The sequence below is a fragment of the Mirounga leonina genome, unplaced genomic scaffold (genome assembly GCF_011800145.1).
Source record: "Mirounga leonina isolate KUSES-001 unplaced genomic scaffold, KU_Mleo_1.0 Mir_197, whole genome shotgun sequence".
Lineage (NCBI taxonomy): Eukaryota > Metazoa > Chordata > Mammalia > Carnivora > Phocidae > Mirounga > Mirounga leonina.
The window spans coordinates 1,573,262-1,594,811 of NW_023270494.1; the positions used below are offsets into that span (position 1 = coordinate 1,573,262).

Here is a 21,550-nt window from a genome sequence, read left to right on the forward strand (position 1 = left end):
TCCATCCCAGGACCCTGGGATCACGACCTGAGCCGAAGGCAGACGCTCAACCGTCTGAGCCACCCAGGCACCCCGCTATCTGACTCTTTACTGAAAAAAATTTTCCAGCCTCTGATGTAAACTAGCAAGGACTCTTGTAAGTCCCTTGAACAGCAATTTGGCATTATCTGGTAACATCAAAGGTATGCATAATATTGAATCTACAATTCCACTTCTAGGTATCTACTCTAGAGAAACTCTGAGGAAATAGACGAGTACCATAATGTTCACTGCATCACTGTTTATAAGGGCAAATAACTGGGAACAACTCTGGTGCCCTCAGCAGGAGCATAAATGCATGTATTCTGGGCTATTTGAACAATAGAATTCCAGAGTGTGGTGAGAATGAATGACTCCGAGGAGAAGTATGATGGTGAATCTTGCCAAGAGTTGAGTGAAAAAGGAAGTTGCAAGAGAATACATATGTATAAATCCCTTAGTATAAAAATAAAAAATGCAAAAATGCTCTACCCCAATACACTATTGAATTAGTTAGGCTATAACTTTGGTTTTATGCAGCGGAGTCCAAAGTCACAATGGCTTAAACGGGGTGGTTTGTCTCTCCCTCGTGGAGCAGTGTGGAGGAGGCACTCAGGGGCTGGGATGGCGGCTCTGCTCCATGATGTTGTCCAGGGATCCAGGCTCCTTCTAGCTTGCTGTTCCACTCCCGCCACGGTCCTCATGGCCCAAGATGGTTTCCTCCCATGACCTCGATGTTGCAAGCAGTAGGATGAAGCACCCTTAGCTGCAAAGGAGGCTGGGAACTGCATTCTTTATCTTAGGCAGCCATATGTGCTGGCAAAACTCGGAAGACAGAATAAATGAATACTAAGAGACAAATAGTAATGTTCCCCATAATTGTCTGGGGACATAACCATATGCAGTAAACCTCTAAAGAGAAGTAATGGAGTGATAACATCGGGTAGTGATGATCCCAGGACAGCTGTGAAGAGGACAGGAAGGTGGACGTGTCGAGGGACCAAAGGGTATATCTAAATTTGTTAATATTCTGTCTTAGAACTGAATGGTGGAGGGCGCCTGGGTGGCTCAGTCGGTTAAGCGACTGCCTTCGGCTCAGGTCATGATCCCAGGGTCCTTGGATCGAGTCCCACATTAGGCTCCCTGCTCCACGGGAAGCCTGCCTCTCCCTCTCCCACTCCCCCTGCTTGTGTTCCCTCTCTCGCTGTGTCTCTCTCTGTCAAATAAATAAGTAAAATCTTAAAAAAAAAAAAAAGAACTGAATGGTGGTGTCATGAGTATTCATTATTCTCTGTTAAAACATAACTTCAAGCTTCATATCCTATCGTAAAAATTAAAAAGGTTACAGAATGGGGGCACCTGGGTAGTTCAGTTGGTGAAGTGACTGCCTTCGGCTCAGGTCATGATACTGGAGTCCCGGGATCGAGTCCCGCATTGGGCTCCCTGCTTAGCGGGGAGTCTGCTTCTCCCTCTGACCCTCACCTCATTCTCTCTCTTTCAATTAATAAATAAAATTAAAAAAAAAGGTTACAGAATGTATGTATGATTTATATAAAGATGAATGAATGGCATGTACTATTTTGGCTTTGGATTAAGCACTTTTTTTTTTAAAAAGATTTTATTTATTTATTTGACAGAGAGACACAGAGAAGAGAGGGAACACAAGCAGGGGGAGTGAGAGAGGGAGAAGCAGGCTTCCCATGGAACAGGGAGCCGGACGTGGGGCTCGATCCCAGGACCCTGGGATCATGACCCGAGCCGAAGGCAGACGCTTAACGACTGAGCCACCCAGGCGCCGTGAATTAAGTACTTTAAAAAAAAAAAAGATTTTATTTATTTATTTTAGAGAGCAGGGGGGAGGAGCAGAGGGAGAGGGAGAAAGAGTCTCAAGAAGACTCCCTCCTGAGTGCAGAGACTGGCCTGGGGGCTGATCCCAGGACCCTGAGATCACCGGCCAAGCCTAAAACGAAGAGTTGGTGGCTGAACCGACTGGGCCACCCAGGCACCCCTGAATTAAGTACTCTTTACTTGGTATTCCCTCTTCTCCCCCTGGCGCCTGGGGGTGCAAGAGAGCCTTCCATACCTAGTGGCTGCCGTGGGTGGAGCTGAGGAATCAGCTTCTGTTCTAAGACTTTAGGTCCTCCGTGTGTCCACAAACGTGGTCGCCCCTATAGCCTCTCCCAGCAGCCTTAAATTCTTCCTGTGCAGGTCCACCCTGCTTGGAATTACCTGCCTCATCCTGAGAAGGCCCTTCCTTCCCAGCCCTCCTGTCACTGTGCATCCGTTCAACAGACACATAATGAGTATCTGTCAGGTGCCAGGAATTCACAGATATATCAGGGCCTTTCTCTGTTCTCTCCCCTCCCCAAGCCCTTCCTCCTCCATTCCCATTTGTTCCTGGCAGCCCAGCCTAGAAGCCACCTCCTTCTTGAAGCCCTTCTAGATTTCTCTGGTCCTTTTGGTCTCTACCCTCCCTGTCCTCTCACAGCACTTCCTTTGCTCCTTTAATGTTGGAATGTTAGATCCTCTCTTCGTAAAACGTGGGTGCTAACTCCTCCGAACAGGGTAAGCGTGCAGCTCCAACGATTAAGCAAGCCCCGGTCCCGGCCCCCCGGTACCGAGCACGCCCGCACATCCGTCCCAGAGTGTAATCGCTGAAAGTGAACCCTTCAAACCCCCTCTCCTACGAAAGGCGCCGCACTGCCCTTTCTCTCCTGACCGCCACGACCTCGTCCTCCAGCCCCTGCAAAGCGAGGCTCAAGACACCAGATCCGCGGGAAAACCAGCCTGAAGCTCGGAACAGGCGCCGAACACCTTAGCCCGGCAGGCCCCGCCCACAGCCCCGCCCCGGCCCAGTCCCCGCCCCCGGAAGCCCGCACCCGTTTCCCATTGGTTTGCGATCCGCCGAGGCCCGCCCCGCCGGGCCACGCCGCCTCCTTCCCCGAGCCAGCCCCGCACCCCCCCGCCTGCCCTTCCAGGCCCGCCTCTCATTGGTGCGCGCCCGAGGAGCCCCGCCCCCGTGCCGTCACTTCCGGGCAGAGAAGCCCGCGGAAGGCGGAAGTGTGCGCTCCGAAGCGGCCGTGAGGCTCCGCCGAGGCGTCCCCGGCTGGTGCCCGGCTGCTTTTCCGCCTGTGGGCGCGGGGACACGGAGGCGGCCGGGGACAGCGAGTGGGGGACGATGCCGTGAGGCAGCCGCAGGGCCTGGCGGGGTCTGGAGGGCGACCGTCCCTGCCGCCTTCCCGCGAGGCCGCCTCCTCCAGGCAGTCGCCCGTCCCTCCCAGCGTCTCGCATCCTCCGTGGTCCCAGAGCCTCGGAGCGGGGCTCCCGGCCCCTGGACCCCGCGCTATGACCGCGGCCGCCGCCTCCAACTGGGGGCTGATCACGAACATAGTGAACAGCATAGTGGGGGTCAGTGTGCTCACCATGCCCTTCTGCTTCAAACAGGTGAGTCCAGCGGCACGGGGGTCGCTCCGGCCGGGCCGGGAGGCACCAGGGCTGGGGGGGCTGGGCGGGGCGTGCGGCCGCAGGCAGGCAGGGTTCTGCCCGCGAGGAGCCCGCGGTGTGGGAGGCGGCGGCACCTGTCGGCCTTGGCCGCAGGGTTCGCACCGCTCGTGACTCCAGATCGGGTCCAGATCGGGTCTCCTTATCATTGTTTCTTCTTGTTTTTTAATTTTAAGGACTCTTTAGGCCCAGCGTGGGGCTCGACCTCACGACCCTGACCTCTGGGGGCGACTGCACCGGACTGAGCCGGCCAGGCGCCCCCTCTTTGCTACTATTTTTAAAAACTCTGACCCGACCGTACTTGCTTTCCGAGCCCGCGGGTCCAGCCCTGAGGGCCTTGGGACTAGGTTGGGGTGTTGGTTCCAAGGTGATCCCGCGATTTGCCGGGTTGTGGGTTTCAACATATGTGAATGTTACCTCGGCTGAAAAAAATCTAAAATGTATTTGGAAAATGGGTGTCATGCCAGCATTAAAGGCCACATGGAAAAAAGCCATCCTTTGCGCAGTGTGGACCCATTTGGCTTCTGTTTAATCTGCAATAAATGGGTATTTGGTGATTTACAAAAGGGAGGTTGGTGAGATGATCAAATTGGGCAGCTTCTTTCCTAAAAATGAACTCCTGGGCCTCACGTGTGCCAGGGCTGGAGTTGCTGCTCCCCCTTCGCACTGGAGAGGGCTGCTTGTGGGGGAGGAGGGGTGCCAGCCAAGGGAGGAGCAGGTGGGGCTGGGCAGGTGGCTGCAGGGCACAAGGACCAGTCTTAGGGGATGAAACCAAATAGGGAGAAATATGGAAATAAAATGAGCATTTTGAAACTGGAAGTGGGCACCCGTAGTTTAATTTTAGATTAACAAACACTTTGCCTTTTCATACTTAGCATCTTTGGGATAAAAATAGCACAAAAACATTTTTTTTTAAATCTGGAGTTTATTAATCCTCCACCTTGAGCCTACCAGCCTGAATTGCTTCCAGCTTCCCATATGGGTTATTGATAGCTGTCCTGGCAAACGTGTGGGCAGGAGGACAGGGACTCTGGCTGCTCTAGAGCCCCGGGGGCAGCATCTGTGACTTAGCTCTGTGAATCCCAGCGTGCACGGCCACTCGCAGGCATTTCTGGAAGGACTACGTGTCCCAGGGTGCACTGCGACTTGCCTGGCCCGGAACTGCCTCCTGGGGCATGTGTGTGGTTGGGCCTCTGTAGGTCCAAGGCTGCCACCCTCCACTTGGGTCTGTAAAGTGCCACGCAGCAGGGTTCTGGTGGGACTCCTGGGAAGTACGATTTTGGACCCAGGTGATTCAGCTGTGCACAGATTTGTGTCTGCCCAGTGGTGGGCACAAGGCACCTGCCAGACTACCACGCCCAGGAAGAGCTCACACTTAGTGGTGGAGGCCCGCGTGCAAGCACAGGACCGCAAGGGGTCCCCCCTGTCCTGAGGGCCTAGCAGAGCGGGGGCAGCCTCTCATCTGGACGCAGCATCTTCTCCCTAGGAAGCCCTTGGCTGGACCACTGGGGGAGGCCAGGGGGCAATTTGAGGATGTGTGTTGTTAGTGTTGGACAGCCACGTCATTTAAAAAAAATTTTGGTTTTGCGTTTTTTGGTGCTTGTTTGATTTTAGTAACTTGGGTACTTTTCAAAAAATTAACATTTCACTGAAGTATATCATGCATACAGAGAAGTGTCCTTTTGGGTGTATTCACGGCGAATTTTCAAAAAGTGAACGAACACATGGAACTAGCTCCCAAATTAAGGAGTAGAGCGCAGCCAGCACCCCCTCGTCCCTGCTGCCGGGCCCACCGTCCCACCTCTAGCACCAGAGATCAGTGGTACCTGGGTTGTCACTTTGCCTAAGTAGAAGCCTACTCTTAGGTGCCTTCTCCTGGCTACCTAGTGTTCCCGTCTGTGGCTGTCCGGCGGTTTACTGCTCTGCCTTTGCTAGGCTTTCACGGCGTTTCCTCCCTGAGCTCTGCGAACACTTGCGCACGGGCTCCGATGCTGAGTGTGGCTTCCTCTGGGGTGTTTCTTGGAGCAGAGCAGCTGATTGCACGCACCTCCAGTAGAGGACACTTGTTTCTTCGGCTTTTATTTTTTTTGCCTGCAAATATGTTTAATACACTTAGATTACACAGAGGTAGAGGGAGCAAGAGGGAAACGACATCTAAGTGAGTCCTCCAAGAATTCTTACAAAAGTCCCAGGCTGGCGGCAGCCTCTAGGAACCGAGGCACCATTGACGTTAGAAATGAACATAAAATTTTATAGAAGTCTGCTGATTGCAGCATTCAGGTACTTGTACAAAAGGAGGGCCCTCTCTGCAGGCTCCTGATTTGTGACAGGGACCCAGGTACCTTACCTGGCACGGGATACCTGGAAGCCAGAGAAGAAAGAGCTGGATTAAAAACACACAGTCAAGGGAGTTCTCTATTGGTCTTGCCCCGTGGGGGCACCAACGTTTGGTTTTTTCGCTGCTCGCACCGCAATCTCAAAACCCAGTCCCAAGACCCTGTACTTATTTTTAAAAATGCTCTAGCCCTTTAGACTCTCCCCGAGACTTCCTAGTCCCTGCTGTGAAACTGTGTTTCTTCAGCTTTTAGATCACAGATAAACTCGCTATAAACACCGGCAGACAAGTGTCTGCGTGAACACGTGTCCGTTTCTTCCAGGTGAATAGCGAGGAGTGCAACTGCTGGGTCAGATAGTGTCTATTTAACTCGTAAGAAAGGTGTAAATGTCTTTTTTTTTTTTTTTAAAGATTTTATTTATTTATTTGACAGAGATACAGCAAGAGAGGCAACACAAGCAGGGGGAGTGGGAGCGGGGGAAGCAGGCTTCCTTCTGAGCAGGGAGCCTGATGCGGGGCTCGATCCCAGGACACTGGGATCATGACCTGAGCCGAAGGCAGATGCTTAATGACTGAGCCACCCAGGCGCCCCTGTAAATGTCATTTTTAATCTCTTCCCGCCAGAATGGGTTCACCACTCATAGCTGTTGATCCCAGTGGCTAGAAGGGGATATATTGGGGGGTGCACACAGAGAGCTGGGGAGGCCAGTTGTTGGCAGTGCCCAGCTGTTCATTAAGACTTGGAGGGGCCACAAAGGAAGCAGCGTCCCTGGCACTCTTTCAGGGTCACAAAGCATGTGGCTACCACATGCCGGGAATTGGTCCCTTTCAGTGCTGGGAATTGTCACCCGTAGGCAGGGAAGTGAGGCAGAGCCGGGGCCTGGCACCCGCAAGAGTCAGGGGAGGTGGAGAGGGTGCTCAGGAGCCGTGCGTGTGAGGCAACAATACCAGCTCATTTTATTTTGTCTCTTTTTCTTCCAACCCTCCAGTGTGGCATTGTCCTGGGGGCTCTGCTCTTGGTTTTCTGCTCTTGGATGACGCACCAGTCGTGCATGTTCCTGGTGAAATCGGCCAGCCTGAGCAAACGGAGAACCTACGCAGGCCTGGGTGAGGACGTCGGCGCTCGGCATGGTGGCTGGGCATTCCCAAGCCCTTTCTTGGGAAGTGCAGCGTTCGAGATCTGGGCGCTGGGGCCTTGCTCCTGTATTTATTTACTTTCCTTCCACTTTATGCTTAAAGAGTTCCTTGAACAGCAGGTTTTCTTCCTTATTTTAAAATTTAATGCCGTTTTTAAAAACCCTTCCTGGAGACCCATGCTTCACTGAGGAGGTGACACTTACTCTCCTGTTTCCCGTTTATGCAAATACCAGTGGAGAGCCTCCCCTTCCAAATTCAGGCGGGACCAGTGGCCCTCAGACCCCTGTGCACTTGCTCCTGAGCCCCCGGAGCCTGCCTTCGGAGCTGCCTGCCGGGGGGCTGCGGCGCTTCCCTATTTTAAATGCTGTGGAGGGGAGACAGCCGTCGGACCCGGGCTGGTGGCCGGGATCCAGTCCCCTGTCTCTAGCGCTGCTGTTTCCTGATGCTCTGGGTTGTCATTTCCTTTCCTTTAGGTCTTTCTTCCTTTGATTTGGGCCAAGGGCGAGGAGGCTGTGCTTTCTGCTTCCTTTTGGTTTGGACCGGTCCCTGGGGCACTTGGCTCTGAGGGCAGGGCCCTGACTTCCCACACCCTCAGGCTGCTGTGCTCTGCATTCTGTGCTGGTGAGATTTGGCCTGGGGGCTCTCAGGAGCTGGGGAGAATCCCTGGGCTACTGATGAAAGCCACCCCCCCACCCCCACCTCCGGCCAGTGCGTGGCTGGGGTGCCGGGTCTGCTCTCTCTCTCACGGAGGAGAGGAAGTTGTGTGCAGATTCCAAGGGGCCAAACAAAATAAAAACATCTGCAAGGTCCACGCGTGGGCTTTTGGCAGCGCCACCTCTGGTTCCCTTCCAGTTCGTCTGCTTTGCATTGGCACCGAGATCCTAGCATCTGTTCTGACCTCAGAGCTGAAGGAGTGCCTCCTTCTCTCCTTCCCGATGAGAATGGTGCTGTCAGGCTCTCGCTGTTGCTGGAGTCACTTGGGGCAGTGACAGTTACAGGTAAACGGGCCATGCCGAGATGACCTCATGCAGCTCAGGATGAAATGTGCTCCACGGCGCCCCTTCCTCCGGCTGCAGGGCTTTGGCCTTCGGGGTGACTTTTCCTCCCCCGCCGAGGGTCAACATACGGCGGTGTTCCCATAGCAGACATCCCACAAAGTGCTTGGCTGTGCTCTGACAGAGGACAGGTGACCCTAGACCACAGAGGCTGGTGGCTTTTGACAGCGGTCTGTCTGAGGATTCGTAGAAAGTCCCTGAGAAGGCAAACCGGTTTGGCTGTATGTGAGAGACTGCAAGGAAGGCAGATGGTGGACACCCCTGTACGGGGCTGCCTGGGGCTCCTGCCTTTAGCTGCTTGCGGTGACTATAGCCCAGCTGCTAGAAGCAAGAAAGATCCCAGACCACCAGTGGTCTTCGGTTGTGCTTTTGGTCCCAAACGAGATGGCTCAGTTGTGTGAGCTCCCACAGACCCTGTGGCCCCGTCTGCAGCATCAGCTGCCCTGGGTCCAGCCTCAGAAACAGAGAGACCCCACCGCTTCGAAAGGAGTCCTAGACAGGAAGAGAGATTTCCCTTGGACCCTGTGGGTCAGCGGCCCTCCTGCTCCTGGGCAGACTTACTGAAGGGGTCTTTCTCCTCCTCCTCTGCCTTCTCCTGGGCGAGAAACCCCATGAGAGCTTGCACCACAGCTGGAGAGGGTGGCCTGAGAGGAGGCCCCGCCGCCTCCCGGTGCCCTGGGGTCCGGGACAGACAGCCTTCGTTGGCAGAGCCCCGGGCCCCAACATGCATCGTCTGCGGGGTCCGTGGCCCTCAGGCAGTGTTGGGGGCACGGACGTGGCCAGATGGCCTTCGGGCAGACCTGGTGACGGACCAGGGGCTGGAGCGGCAGACGCAGCTCACCCAAGGGGCTCCACGACAGGGGTGGGGTGTGGGGGGTGGGTTCGCGGAGGGGGTCTGCCACGCCCAGACGTGAGTGAGACTTCGTGGCAGTTTCTGAGTTTGGAGAGCCCCTGGCAGCCCTCCCCGTGCCGCCCTCCCCGTGCCGCCCCCTCCATTGAGAGCGGCGCACGGGCGTCTGCTGCAGGGTGAGCTCTGCGAGGCCGAATCACAGTGCCAGTGCCGTGTCTGTGGACGGAGCTTCTGTGTTTTTGTGGTGATCTGGTGGCTGCTCTTGGGCCACGTTGGTGAATTTCACCCACTTCTTACCTGCCACTCCCTCGCCCTGTGTATCCTGCTTTGTGTAGACTTTTTTTTTTTTTAAGATTTTATTTATTTATTTGAGAGAGTGAGAGAGGTCACTAGCAGGGGGAGCGGCAGAGGGAGAGGCAGACTCCATGCCGAGCAGGGAGCCCGATGCAGGGCTCCATCCCAGGACCCTGAGATTATGACCTGAGCCAAAGGCAGACGCTTCACCGACGGAGCCACCCAGGCGCCCTCGTGTAGACTTTCGTAACCTTATTTTCAGAAGATAGGCATGCCAGCCAGGCAGCCTCCCCCAGTGGTCTCAGTCCCCCGGGGCCATCCCGAGGCCCGGACCCCACCGTGCTGAGTGTGGCCTCTGAGCTCTCAGTTGTGAGGACTAGATGCTTCTGGCACTGTATCTGTGGTCCTGGGGTCCTGGTCAGCCTGCTGCCCACTCCTGGGCCTGGGGTGGGGCCTGTCCAGCCAGTTTACTCCCTGCTTGTCTTCGGATGTGTGACCCACATGCGTGGATATGTGGCTTGGGCGTGAGGGCTGTAAAGCCAACCTTTCTGATGCCTGGGGGTCTCTACACCCTCATTTATCCAACAAATGTTTTATTGTCCTCTGTGCACGTGGCACTGGGGAATCAAATGCAGTCCAAGGCCTGGCTCTGGGGACGGCTGAGTTGAGGTCACCCTCCTGTCTTGAACAGCTCGGTTTGGTGTGCGTACCACCTTCTCTGCCCTGCTGATGCTGGGCGTCGGTCAGGAGGAGGCTTTGGATAGCTGGTGGAGGGAGCGGGAGTGGGGCCGGGGTCCCGCGCTGAACCAGGTGGTCTAAGAGTCAGCCCTGTGTCCCCAGCAGCCTGGGAGCCACAAGCTAGGCAGTGACCCCCAGGAGGAGAAGCTGCTGCCTGGCCTCCCAGGGAGGGGCAGGGAGAGCCTCCCTCATGCCTGTCCTCGCTCTGCACAAGAGCACCAGTCAGACTGGTATGAGGCCACGCCGACCCCTTGTCCCCTTCGGCCCAGCCTGTTGGCCGCAGAGCGCCTGTCCCAGAGAGCGGCATGCTTGCTCAGGACCCCTTGAAGCCCTTTTGCAGACACCTGCCGGCCTGCTGGGGCTGGTCTGTCGCCGTGGTTCCTCCCCTGAGGGACAGTCCCAGGCGCCCTCCGCCCTTCCAGTGCCGTGCCAGGTGGGAGGCTAAGGGCAGGGTGCCGCTGGGCATTTCTGTTTGAGACTCGGGGTTGGAGGTTGCTGAGGGATCTGCACTGGAAGTGGGGGGTGGGGGCGCCCAGGTAAAGAAAGGGGTGAGTGGGGAGGCCAGAAACCGGGACAGCCCCGTTGGGATGTCGTTCTGGGTGTCTGGGTGAAGAGTGCCCCCTCCCACCTTGGTCCCCTGACTAGCTGGAGTACCGTCCATTGCCTCGCTGTCCGGGATGCAGGTGTGTTCTGGAATTTTTGCTGGCAGTTGCTCCGAGCATTTGGGATACGCCGTAGCTATTCAGCTTCCTCACAGAAGGGACAGCAAGGAGCGAGGCCACCTCTGTGGGGCACTGAGTTATGTGTCCTGTCTAGAGGCGTGCTGCCCAGCGGCTGTCCTTGGGAACCTCAGAGCACCTCCCTTGGGTGACAGCAGGCCTTGGGCTGCTGCCTGCTGACTGGAGTCCTTAGTTTGTGAAGGTCTCAGCTTGGCCTTGAGTCTGTGGCAAGGAGTCAGAAAGGCAGGGAGGCTGGCATGACCCTTAAGGCAGGGGCCTGTGCTGGTCACCCGCCTTCTGCCTGTTCGTGGCCTCTGTCCTCTGTGTGATGTGCCGAGCTCCCTTGCATTTGGCAACGCTGTACCTCTTCCTAAGTCATTGAGAAGTGACGAGTGTTGTTTGGACTCATCACACCAACTGGCTGCATGTTTCCTGCTCTCCAAGTCTCCTCGGAACGGGAAGCTGGGCTCTGCTGTCACACGCACCCCTTTCTGGTCGCTCCTGGGAGATGGGAACTTCCCTAGAGGGTGGGGGCATGCAGGGTTCCTGGGGCCACGGTTAGGTCCTGGGAGGAGCCTTGCCAGGCCAGCTCTTAATCTCTCCTCTGCTCAGAGCAGTTCTGCTGTCAGGAAGGAAGGACAGACAGCTCCTTTCCACTGTAGGACACACTGTTGTCTACCTTGAGGGGGGCAGGCCTGAGACCTCTTGTCCCCTCACCCCCCAAAGTGCCCCACTAGAAAGGATTCTCTGAGTTTTCCTCTGGAATCACAGAGGGTGAACCTAAAGCCCTTAGCCAAGTCGCTTTGGCGCGGGCCATGGAAACGTGGAACTGTCCGCGCCCTCCCCCGGCCCGGGTGCACGCAGCATTGGTCGCGGGGTGCGCCTCCTCCACGGCTGCACGTGGGAGACTGCCACTTCACGGGGACAGGTCTCCTTTGTTGTTTTTAATGAAGAAAAATCAACTGCCTGTGGCTTTCTTTCCTTTTTGTTTGTTTTTCTGTGGTTTCCATTTGTTGATGGTAGACCTGAAAAAAGCATGGGACCAGAATCTTAAAATGCTCTCCTTACGCCCTTGAAATGCCAGACCAGCAGGTTTGTGTCAAATCGCCCCTCCCCGCTTCCCTCGGTGGTGTCTTTGCTGGTGTGGTTTTCGTGCTGCCGGACTGACGGCCAGTTCTCTTTCTCTGCACTAGCGCTGCATGCCTACGGAAAGGTGGGGAAGATGCTGGTGGAGACCAGGTACGTGGTGGCGCTTCGCCGGCCTCACCGCCTCAGCCCTTCTTCTCCTGCCCTGAGGAGAAGCCTGAGGGCCATTTCACACTGAGCCACACGTCTCGGATGTGGACTGCTTTACAAGGTGGTACTTTTCTTGAGCGTCACTTACTAAATAGTTGGAAGTTCAATTTATTGTTACCCTTAAAATGATTCGTGTCGAGGGCGAAAGTCCCATTTAAGTCTTACTAAGGAAGATGTGAAAATGGGGACCTCGGGGAGCTCAGCACTGCTCCCGAAACCCGTGTGCCCCCAGCCCCCCACACGGTCACCTTGAGGCAGCATGAAACTGAAAATGTCCTGTCTTTCTCCCTTTGGAGTAGAGTTCTATGGGATGAAAAAGTTGCTGGGAAATTGCACTTTTAGGCTTGTAAATTAGGGAATCGTGAATGCAGAAGAGCAGCCCCCTGAAAGCAGCTGATCGTTCTTTTAACTTGTGTAGCATCACGGTGCAGTTTGGTAGCCCCGGAAAGATCGCGCACAGTCTCTTGTGCAGAGAAAAGCTTAGTCATTCAGTGTTCGTTCCGCGTAAAAGAGCGAAGTGCCCCAGGCATAGCTCAGGCTGGCAGGCCCGAGTTCTTGGGGCAGCGCATCTCACCGGGCTGGCCTCAGGCGGTCACGAGCCAGCTGTGTCGGTGGGGACGGGTCACGGTGAGGGGGTGAGATGGTGGACTCCTGCTAGGATGGGGCCCTTTCAACCCGACCTCGTTCTCTGCAGCATGATCGGGCTGATGCTGGGGACCTGCATGGCCTTCTACGTTGTGATTGGTGACTTGGGGTCCAACTTCTTTGCTCGGCTCTTTGGGTTTCAGGTGAGAACATGCTCGGGACCCGGTGCATTGGCATGTTTGCGGTTGCTCCTGGGGCAGCTTCCTGTGACGCTCCTGCAGGGCTGCATCTCAGCCCTGTGGGGACCGGGGGGCAGGGTGAGACCAGCCACCTGAGGTCGGTTAGAAGAAGCTTCTGGATGCTGTGGAGTTAGTTCCAAGCCTGCGGGTTGGAAACTCTGGGGATCCACTGGGGTGATGCCTGCCCAGCATGCTCGGCTCCCCCCAGGTGATCGGTACCTTCCGTGTGTTCCTGCTCTTCACGGTGTCCCTGTGCATCGTGCTCCCACTCAGCCTGCAGAGGAACATGATGGCCTCCATCCAGTCCTTCAGCGCTATGGCCCTCATGTTCTACACCGTGTTCATGTTTGTGGTGAGTGCCAGGGGTTCCTGGGGGTGACGGGAAGGTGCTTGAAAGCTGGGGAAATGTTTGAGTCATCCTTGTGAGCCCTGGTGGGGCACGTGGGCCGCCTGGACCTGGGCCATCAGGGCAGCAAGGGCGCCAGGGCAGGGGGCGCGGCCGATTCCCCAGGAAACGAAGTGTAGATGCTCCTTGTTTTACGGAAAGACATTTCATGTGTAGTTTGTGATCAGGAGTCATGGCTCCAGCATTTGGTCACAAGGACTCAAGTTGTTTTCTAGATGAACATTCATAGCCAGCCAGTTCTGGGGGGCCGGTATGGGACACATGCTCAGAAAGCTCATTTCCTACTGAGTGCCTGGAGGCCTCTGAGTGGGAACCTGTGGGGCCTGAGCCCAGGGTCTGCCTGTTCATAGCGAGGGTCAGACCTGCTCGCTCCTGAGTGAACGCAGTGAAAATCTTTGCCGTAGCTTTTCCTTAGAAAGCTGAGCACTGGGTGGCCATTCCCAGCATCCCCCAGTTGTGAGGGCTGCCCAGTGATGGTTACACTACTCTCCAGACAGCCCTGTCCTCTGGGGGTTTGTCTTTTAAAGTGTGTGTGGGGGGTGTGGGGGGGCCCTGGCTGCCTTAGTCAGTGGAGTGTGCAGCTCTTGATCTCAGGGTCTTGAGTTCGAGCCCCACGGTGGGCGCAGAGCCTACTTAAAAAAAAAAAGAAGTGTCCAGACGGGCCTGGGAAGGGCCTGCCAAGTTTGTGGGGACCGTCCCGTCACCTGAGGCGACTGAGGTGGGCATGGCGGGCGGGCCTCACTGTGCCCCGTCTGCTGTATGCGTTCAGGGCATGGGCGGCTGCCTCGAGTGCCAGGAAGGCCCTGTAGCAGGAACTCCTGGCTGCATGGGCCCAGCTCACGGCACAGCACAGGGCAGAAACTGGGGGTGCGTGACCCCCAGCCGGCGGCACCAGGTCTTGCTACAGGGGAGCATGCAGCCGAGCTGCGGGTAGCACGGGCCCGGCAGCGTCGGTAGCCCGCCCGGTCGGGCCTGGGGTCCCGAGTCTGCCTCGTGTGCTGACCTGTACTGAGCTCAGCTTCCTCGTCCTCATGCAGATCGTGCTCTCCTCCCTCAAGCACGGCCTGTTCGGTGGGCAGTGGCTGCAGCGGATCAGCTACGTGCGCTGGGAGGGCGTCTTCCGCTGCATCCCCATCTTTGGCATGTCCTTCGCCTGCCAGTCGTAAGTACTGTCTGCTCCCCAGGGGCCCGAGGCGCGGGAGGGTCCCCGGGGGCGGGGGTCCATGCTGGGAGATGGGCGTTGTGTGTTCTCTGTAATTGGTGATGCAGGCCACCAACGTGTAATGTCTCGTTCTATTGTGACTTGTCCCCGCTCCAAGTTGAGGGAGAGAGCTGTGTGTATTTTTACCGAGAGAGAACCCGACTTTATTCCCGAGACGTGCTGCTGGCAGTACTGGGGACAGTGCCCAGTTCGCCCCCTCCCCCCGGAAGAGTTGGCTGTGGGCAACACAGAACAGCCCCAAACCATCTGATTCACACAGTCCCAAGCATTTTGCCAGAATTGAGCTGTTCGTGTGAGAATATTTAAAAGGAAATTGCACAAACATTGACTTCCGACTGCCGCCGGGGCGCCTTCAGAGGGGTGTGCGCGTGCGCGAGCGTGTTTTCTCTCTGGCACGCGGAGCTCTGTGAATGCAGAGCAGCCTATTTCCATAATTCCAGCAGCATTACCTTCACCACCGAATGACAAGAGCCAGTGATTCATGCCCGGTCGGAACGGTAACCTGCTCAAAAGAGAGGTGTAAATCCGGCATGGACGGGAAAAGACCATCAGTGCACAGTGGGGCTGGCAGAGCCGGCCCCCCCGTAGCTCCAGTGGGCACGTATTGTGCCAATCGTAAACTAATGTGGCAGATAAAATTTGCTCGTGCTGCTGTGTTTACACCCACATGCAAGATCCAAGTCGTCATTTCCCACTTACTGTCTCTTTTGGCAGCTCGGTTTCCACCAGAACACACTCTACTCTTGCTGTTTAATGTCCCCATTATAATTGGTGACAGAAGTTACATTCTCTTACCTTGTTACCAGTTGTCCTTTTTGTCTGTGAGTTTGCTTTTTAAAAAATAAACCTGTGGTTGGGCTTTGTGGTGGTGACCACGGAGTAGCCAGCCCACCTCTGTTGGGTTTGGTTCTTAGGTCAAATGATAGGTTCCGGAAGGGCTGTGAGCCCACAGCTTGTTCTTCTGCTCGAAGAGAGCGTCGGCCCTATGGATAACGCCCACATTCTCCCCAGTGAGCGGCTGGCAAGGGGGTCCGCGGCGCTTGGGGTCACCCGTTTGCTGACCTCCCCACCCTTAAAAACATTTGCATTTGACAAGGGCAGAGACAGCTCTCCCCTCCCACTGTGTCTCTGCCCCAGAGTGCGTGAAAGACGGGCTTGCCTGGTGACTGCCAGACCGCCAGGCCCTGGCTGCGTGACTGGTGTCCTTTCTGTAGGGATGGGCCAAGCTTCTGCTTTGCTTTTGCTGTCTGGCCCTTTCTAATCTTACTTCCTAGTAAATGAGTACTTGGTGGTGCAGAACCACTAGGCCCTGTGGCTCGGAGAAGCAGCCCGGAGAATGCTGAGCACGGAGGAGCCTGGTCCACACCGAGGCCCGGGTTTGTGCATTGGGGCTGCACATGGAAGGCTCCATCTGACTCGGGTAAAATGAGTCGTGGAGGCTGCTTGGCAAGGTGGGCGGTCTGGGAACGCTCTGTGGAGTGCCGAGGTGGGTCGTCGTGGACGTGTGTGGCTCCCAGCAGCAGGTTCCTGGGGCACAGGCAGGATTAGAGAGGGGCCACCGCCTTGGGATTTCTGCACTTGTTCATGCCCCCGCACTGGGCACAACCCCTCCCCACAGCACCTGCAGCTTGTGCTGGGGGCCAGGGGAGGGAAGTCCCCGTCCGGGGGTCTGAATCCGCTCCCCCGAGTTGGCACTCGCTGGTGTGGACCCTGTCCCAGCCCACGGAGCTGCTCGGCATTGAGATGTTGGTGCCGTTTCCCCTCCAGGCCCTCTGCCATCGGCTTGGGCTGCATGGGCAGGTGCTGCCTGGCGCCCTCCAGCCAGGCCGAGGGGAGGGCAGTTATCTGGGGTGACCCCTGCCCTCCGTGGGTGCCCCAACAGGACAGGGGGCCTGAGCTGGGAAGCACAGTTCCCACCAGTCCCTGTTTGCTTTTCAGTGACGTCTCCTTTCACTTTCTCAAAAGTGGTTTTGGGGCTTGGCTCCACACTGTTATGCTTGTCCATTTATTGGCAACGAGTTTCTGCATCCTGACGCCCCCCTGCCAGCCGGCATCCGGCATGCGTGACCGCTGGCCATGGCTCCCGCTCCCTCAGCCGCTGGGACGCCACAGCACACGGGAGGGAGAGTGGCTGCCTCTCTGTCTGGGCACCCCCGAGTGCAGCTTCCCTTCCCGGGTCTGCACACAGACCTCCCTGCCCCCCCTCCCCGGCCCTCTCCACCTGCTCCCCTCAGGGACTGTCTGCTGTTTGCAGAGAGCCCGGTGGCCGTGTCCCGTCCACCAGCACTGCGCTGCTGGCCCTGGGCCGTGTGTGGGACAGAAGCGGCTCTCTGTCCCTCTGGGCTCCGATCGGCAGCACTGAGGCGAGGGCAGGTGGCCTGGCCCTGCTTACGTTTGTTTAACTTTCTGCTCTTTTGACGGCGATGCTCGGAACTGCTTCCTGCCTCCCCTGTAGACACATGCTGCTTCAGGGCAATGGTCCTGCTCCTGCTTCTGCGGGACAAATGACCTTTCATTCGGTGGCACTTCTTTTTTTTTTTTTTAAAGATTTATTTATTTGAGAGAGCGAGAATGAGAGAATGAGAGAGAGAGTGTACATGAAAGGGGGGAGGGTTAGAGGGAGAAGCAGGCTCCTTGCCAAGGGACCCCGATGCGGGACTCGATCCAGGGACTCCAGGATCATGACCTGAGCCGAAGGCAGTCGCTCAACCAACTGAGCCACCCAGGCGCCCTCGGTGGCACTTCTGAAATGTTTACAGAGAGCTTGTTAGGGGGGTGCTCCAGTAGGGGGGTGCTCCGGCTGCACTCTGCCATCCAAACCCCGGCCGTGGCCCTGAGTACCGTGGCGGCGGGTGTGTTGGAAGGAAGGTGCTGGAGACTCGGCCGGGGACTGGGGACCTGGGAATGAGGGCGGGCAGAGGGCGTGTCTTTCTCTGGCATCTGCTTGGCGAAGTCACTTGTTCTATACAGCCAGGTTCTGCCCACCTACGACAGCCTGGATGAGCCGTCGGTGAAAACCATGAGCTCCATATTCGCCTGCTCCCTCAACGTGGTCACTGCCTTCTACGTCACGGTAGGCGCCCTTTCACACCGCCCCCTCCCCTCCTGCGTCAGGAACGGGCTTGGCTCTCCGCCCCGGCTCTCGGCCCCGCTGCAGCCTTGCCCATTGCTCCTTTCCCATCCCGGGACTGGTGGCCACGGGGCAGACCTGCCCCTCCGTATCGCTCCCATCCCAGGGCCCTGCGGGCACCTCAGCACGGACTGCTCCCACATCACACTGGCTGGGAGTCTCTTCTGACTTCTTCTCCGAGACCTCTGGTGTGGAAAGGGGCACGTCTGTTTACAGAAACTGGGGAGTATAAAATAGTGGAGGAAGAAAATAATCTTCGATTCTGGCCCACAGTGCAGTTACAGTTAACATTTTGGTGGATTTTTCTTCCGGTTCTCATGTTCCCATTTGTTCTGTTTTTCTACACTGCAAGTAAAATGTGCAGTACGCTGAGATTCTAGCTTGTTTCCCCGAGCTCCATGGCATCTGCATTCTTGTTAGTTTCTACAGGTGGTCCATGCACTTTGTTGTCCCTGTGGTGGGGCCGTCCACCGTGAGCACAGTTTTCCCCGTGGTCCCTGGGTTTGCATGTTGCCCCACAGGAAGATCGGCCGCTCCGCGGGGCTCGTGGGGCTCATGGGGCATCCTGAGACTTCCTTTCCACGCGGTAGCTCACTGCCCTGGTGCCTCTTGTCCGCACGGAAAGTGTATTGGACCCTCCCTGACGGCGGAGCCTTCCGGCTATGGGCGTGCGGTTTACAGGCCAGCAGTCCCGCGGGAGGCATGGTCTTGCTGAAGCTGCTCATGGGGTGGCCTGTGGGCTGTCTCCGGGACCGTGCGCCCCCCGCTGTCGCCCTGCTGCAGGTCGGCTGCTTTGGCTATGTGAGCTTCACCGAGGCCACCGCAGGCAACGTGCTGATGCACTTTCCTTCCAACCTGGTGACGGAGATGATGCGCGTGGGCTTCATGATGTCCGTAGCCGTGGGCTTCCCCATGATGATCCTGCCGTGTCGACAGGCCTTGAACACGCTGCTTTTCGAGCAGCAGGTAAGATTCTTAAGGCCCTTCAGGCGACACTTCACTAGGAAGATGTCACATTGCTGATCTTAATTATGTCCTCTTCTGTTGCCTTGTGCTAGTTCTTTAGTTTTCTGGGCTGTGGCAGGGGGAGCTTTTCCTAGTTAAAAATGGAAAAGCTTCAGTTAAAGTGAAATCTTTTAATAGGGTTTTTTTTTAAAAACCAACTTTGGGCTCCTAATCTCAGCTGGTCCTCCCGAGACCCCCTGAGCACCAACCCTATTCCCCCGCGCAGTCCCATTTCCGCTCCAACAAGATGAAAGAAACTATCATGAACCAGGAGAAACTCGCCAAACTGCAAGCACAAGTGCGCATTGGTGGGAAAGGAACTGCTCGCCGAAAGAAGAAGGTGGTTCATAGAACGGCTACAGCAGATGATAAAAAACTTCAGTTCTCCTTAAAGAAGTTAGGGGTAAACAATATCTCTGGTATTGAAGAAGTGAATATGTTCACAGTGATCCACTTTAACAACCCCAAAGTTCAGGCATCACTGGCAGCGAACACTTTCCCCATCACAGGCCATGCTGAGACAAAGCAGCTGACAGAAATGCTACCCAGTATCTTAAACCAACTTGGTGCAGACAGTCTGACTAGTTGAAGAAGACTGGCTGAAGCTCTGCCCAAACAATCTGTGGATGGAAAGCACCACTTGCTACTGGAGAGGATGATGATGATGAAGTTCCAGATCTTGTGGAGAATTTTGATGAAGCTTCCAAGAATGAAGCAAGCTGAATTGAGTCAACTTCTGAAGAACATAAAACTTGAAGAAGTTACTGGGAGCTGCTATTTTATATTATGACTGCTTTTTAAAATTTTGTTCGTGGATCTGATAAAATCTAGATCTCTAATATTTTTAAGCCCAAGCCCCTTGGACACTGCAGCTCTTTTCAGTTTTTGCTTATATACAATTCATTCTTCGCAGCTAGTTAAGCTGAAGAAGCCTGGGAATAAAGTTTGAAACAAGGTTAATAAAGTTCTTTGCCTAGGAAAAAAAAATAATAAAAAAATAAAAACCAACTTTGGAGAAGAGACGGTGCCAGAACACACAGGGGTCTGTCTACACAGGAGGTGTGAAGCCGTGCCCAGTGTCCGAGCAGGTCAGCCCCCTGTCCCCTGACTCCCCGGCCCCCGACGGTCACCCCTGAATCAGAGATGGAGCAGGAAACCCTGAGGGGTGAGGAGTGACTGGGAACGCAGAAGAGCCGGCTTCCTAGGCAGGCGCTGACCACAGCCAGGTCGGCAGATGAGCTCGGGGGTCAGTGCGCTTTGCTTTTTATGTTTGTGTAACTGGACATTTTAAGAGTTTGACCAGAGACACCATGAGAGGCTGAGTTCCGTTCACTTTCACGTGTGCGGTCATGGCCCTGCTTAGTCCTTAATGAGTTTTCAAAGATGTGGGTTGGAACTAAAGGTTTCTCTTGGCTCTCTCACTTTTGCCAAGTTAAAAACAAAAGGTCCTTGTGTAATGGCTCGTGCCCCAAGATGTGGGGTAAACCCGTGCCTATCTTGGGAGCCCACAGACAGACCTGCCCACTTTTCTCCGTGGTGGAGTCTCGCATCTCTGGCTGGAGGTCCGTGAGCATGGTCTGCCCTGCCAGCCAGCACTCCTGGCGGCCACGCACATTGAACATTTAGGCCACAGGGTGGGTGGCAGGGGGCGCCTGGGGGTCTCAGAACTCCAGGAGACAGTGAGTCCAGTAGCCAGACTGGGGAAGCTGGGCACCTGGGCCTTCAGAACAGCTAGAACTAGGCTCGCTGTCCATGGGGTTGGCATGTGCTCAAAGCGGCTTCCTGCCGATTTTGCCACCAGCGATAGAACCTGATGGCGGAGGCCGAGCCCTGAAGGACCGGCCGTCCTTCCCCCTCCAGTTTGACCCCTCCTCCCCACCCCGTTGGCTGGGCAAGCCCCTGGGCGCCAGACGTGGCCTGATTTAGCACTTTGTCCCTTGGGGGCAGCGGCGGGGGCAGCTCCCTGGCCCACCTCTGCACTGGGAGCCGTGGGCTTCTGTCTTTCCCGCTTTGATGCCGATGCGCACTTTGTGTATGGACAGCATTTGTGTTGCCGTATATAATACATTTTTATCATTTAAGAAACAACATCCACAGTGGCATTAGAGGCTATGTTAAATCAGGAAAGAAAATTCACCTACGTCCCTCCGTCCTCCCACGGATGACGTGGCGTTTCTGCGCCTCTTTAGAGTCCTTTCAGTGAGGGTTCTCCTGTCTTCACTGGGTGTCTCCATGGAAACCCGTGGCACCTCTCTGCTCCTGCTCTTCCAGCTTTTGTGGGATGCTCTGCTTGTTGTGGGTCCTTCACGCTTGACCTCTCACGGATAGCTCTCTCCTGACCTTCACACGTAGAGCTCCCCCTTCTCCCTCTCCTCTTGGAGTATTGGGTAGATTTCTAGGCAGGAGTCCTTGGGTCAAAAGGGGTAGCCCTAACGCCCCTCCTTGCCGGACCTTGGTGCAAGTTATCATTCTAAGGTCAATCAAAAATTTGGGCTGCAGCCCCCTCAGTCCATCCTAAGAAAGCCGCCTGCGTAAAGGTCTATTGTGGAAATGGGGTGATTTGAGATTCTAGTTACAGAAGGTTCTGAGGCTCCCCTGGAGTGGTGTTCTCCCAGGGATAGGCCCCGCAGTTAGCCCTTCCTGTGTGCCCAGCACACTGCTCGGGAAGCTTCACTCCAGCTACCCGACCGGAAGATGCTTCTGGTGCATGGGCCTTGGAGGAAGAGCAACTTTGGGTTTGGTTATGCCATGTCGTATCCTCTTTCCTTCTTCTCTGGAGCACCTGGAAGTGAGGACTGATGGCACGTGGGCGTGTGTGGGAATGTGTGCCCCTGGGGGCTTCTGCTACACTCGGAGACCATCAGCCTGGCTCTGTGGAGCTGGGTTTGGCTTCTGGTGGTCCTGTTTTTAATCTCTCATGCATTGCTTTGATGGAAAATGGAAGGACTTGCTTCTTACGTTTCAGAACAAAGTTGTAAAATTTACGTTCTGTGCCTGATGCGAGGAGCAGCCCCTTCCCA

General features: G+C 55.8%; 1 protein-coding gene across 5 annotated transcripts in view; it reads left to right on the forward strand.

Moving 5' to 3' along the window:
• Positions 1-3,069: 3,069 nt before the first annotated feature.
• SLC38A10 (solute carrier family 38 member 10) overlaps positions 3,070-21,550 on the forward strand; it is a 40,683-nt gene continuing 22,202 nt past the window's right edge. For 2 of the 5 annotated variants that reach the window (XM_035025801.1, XM_035025802.1), the window contains exons 1-8: positions 3,361-3,462; positions 6,844-6,961; positions 11,841-11,886; positions 12,638-12,731; positions 12,976-13,119; positions 14,211-14,335; positions 17,366-17,468; positions 18,309-18,491. In XM_035025801.1, the coding sequence (XP_034881692.1) occupies positions 3,364-3,462; positions 6,844-6,961; positions 11,841-11,886; positions 12,638-12,731; positions 12,976-13,119; positions 14,211-14,335; positions 17,366-17,468; positions 18,309-18,491 (912 nt within the window). In that variant the 5' untranslated portion in view covers positions 3,361-3,363. Of the gene's footprint in view, positions 3,463-6,843; positions 6,962-11,840; positions 11,887-12,637; positions 12,732-12,975; positions 13,120-14,210; positions 14,336-17,365; positions 17,469-18,308; positions 18,492-21,550 lie in introns of those variants that run through there. The other 3 variants (XM_035025800.1, XM_035025803.1, XM_035025804.1) reach the window with 3 other exon arrangements.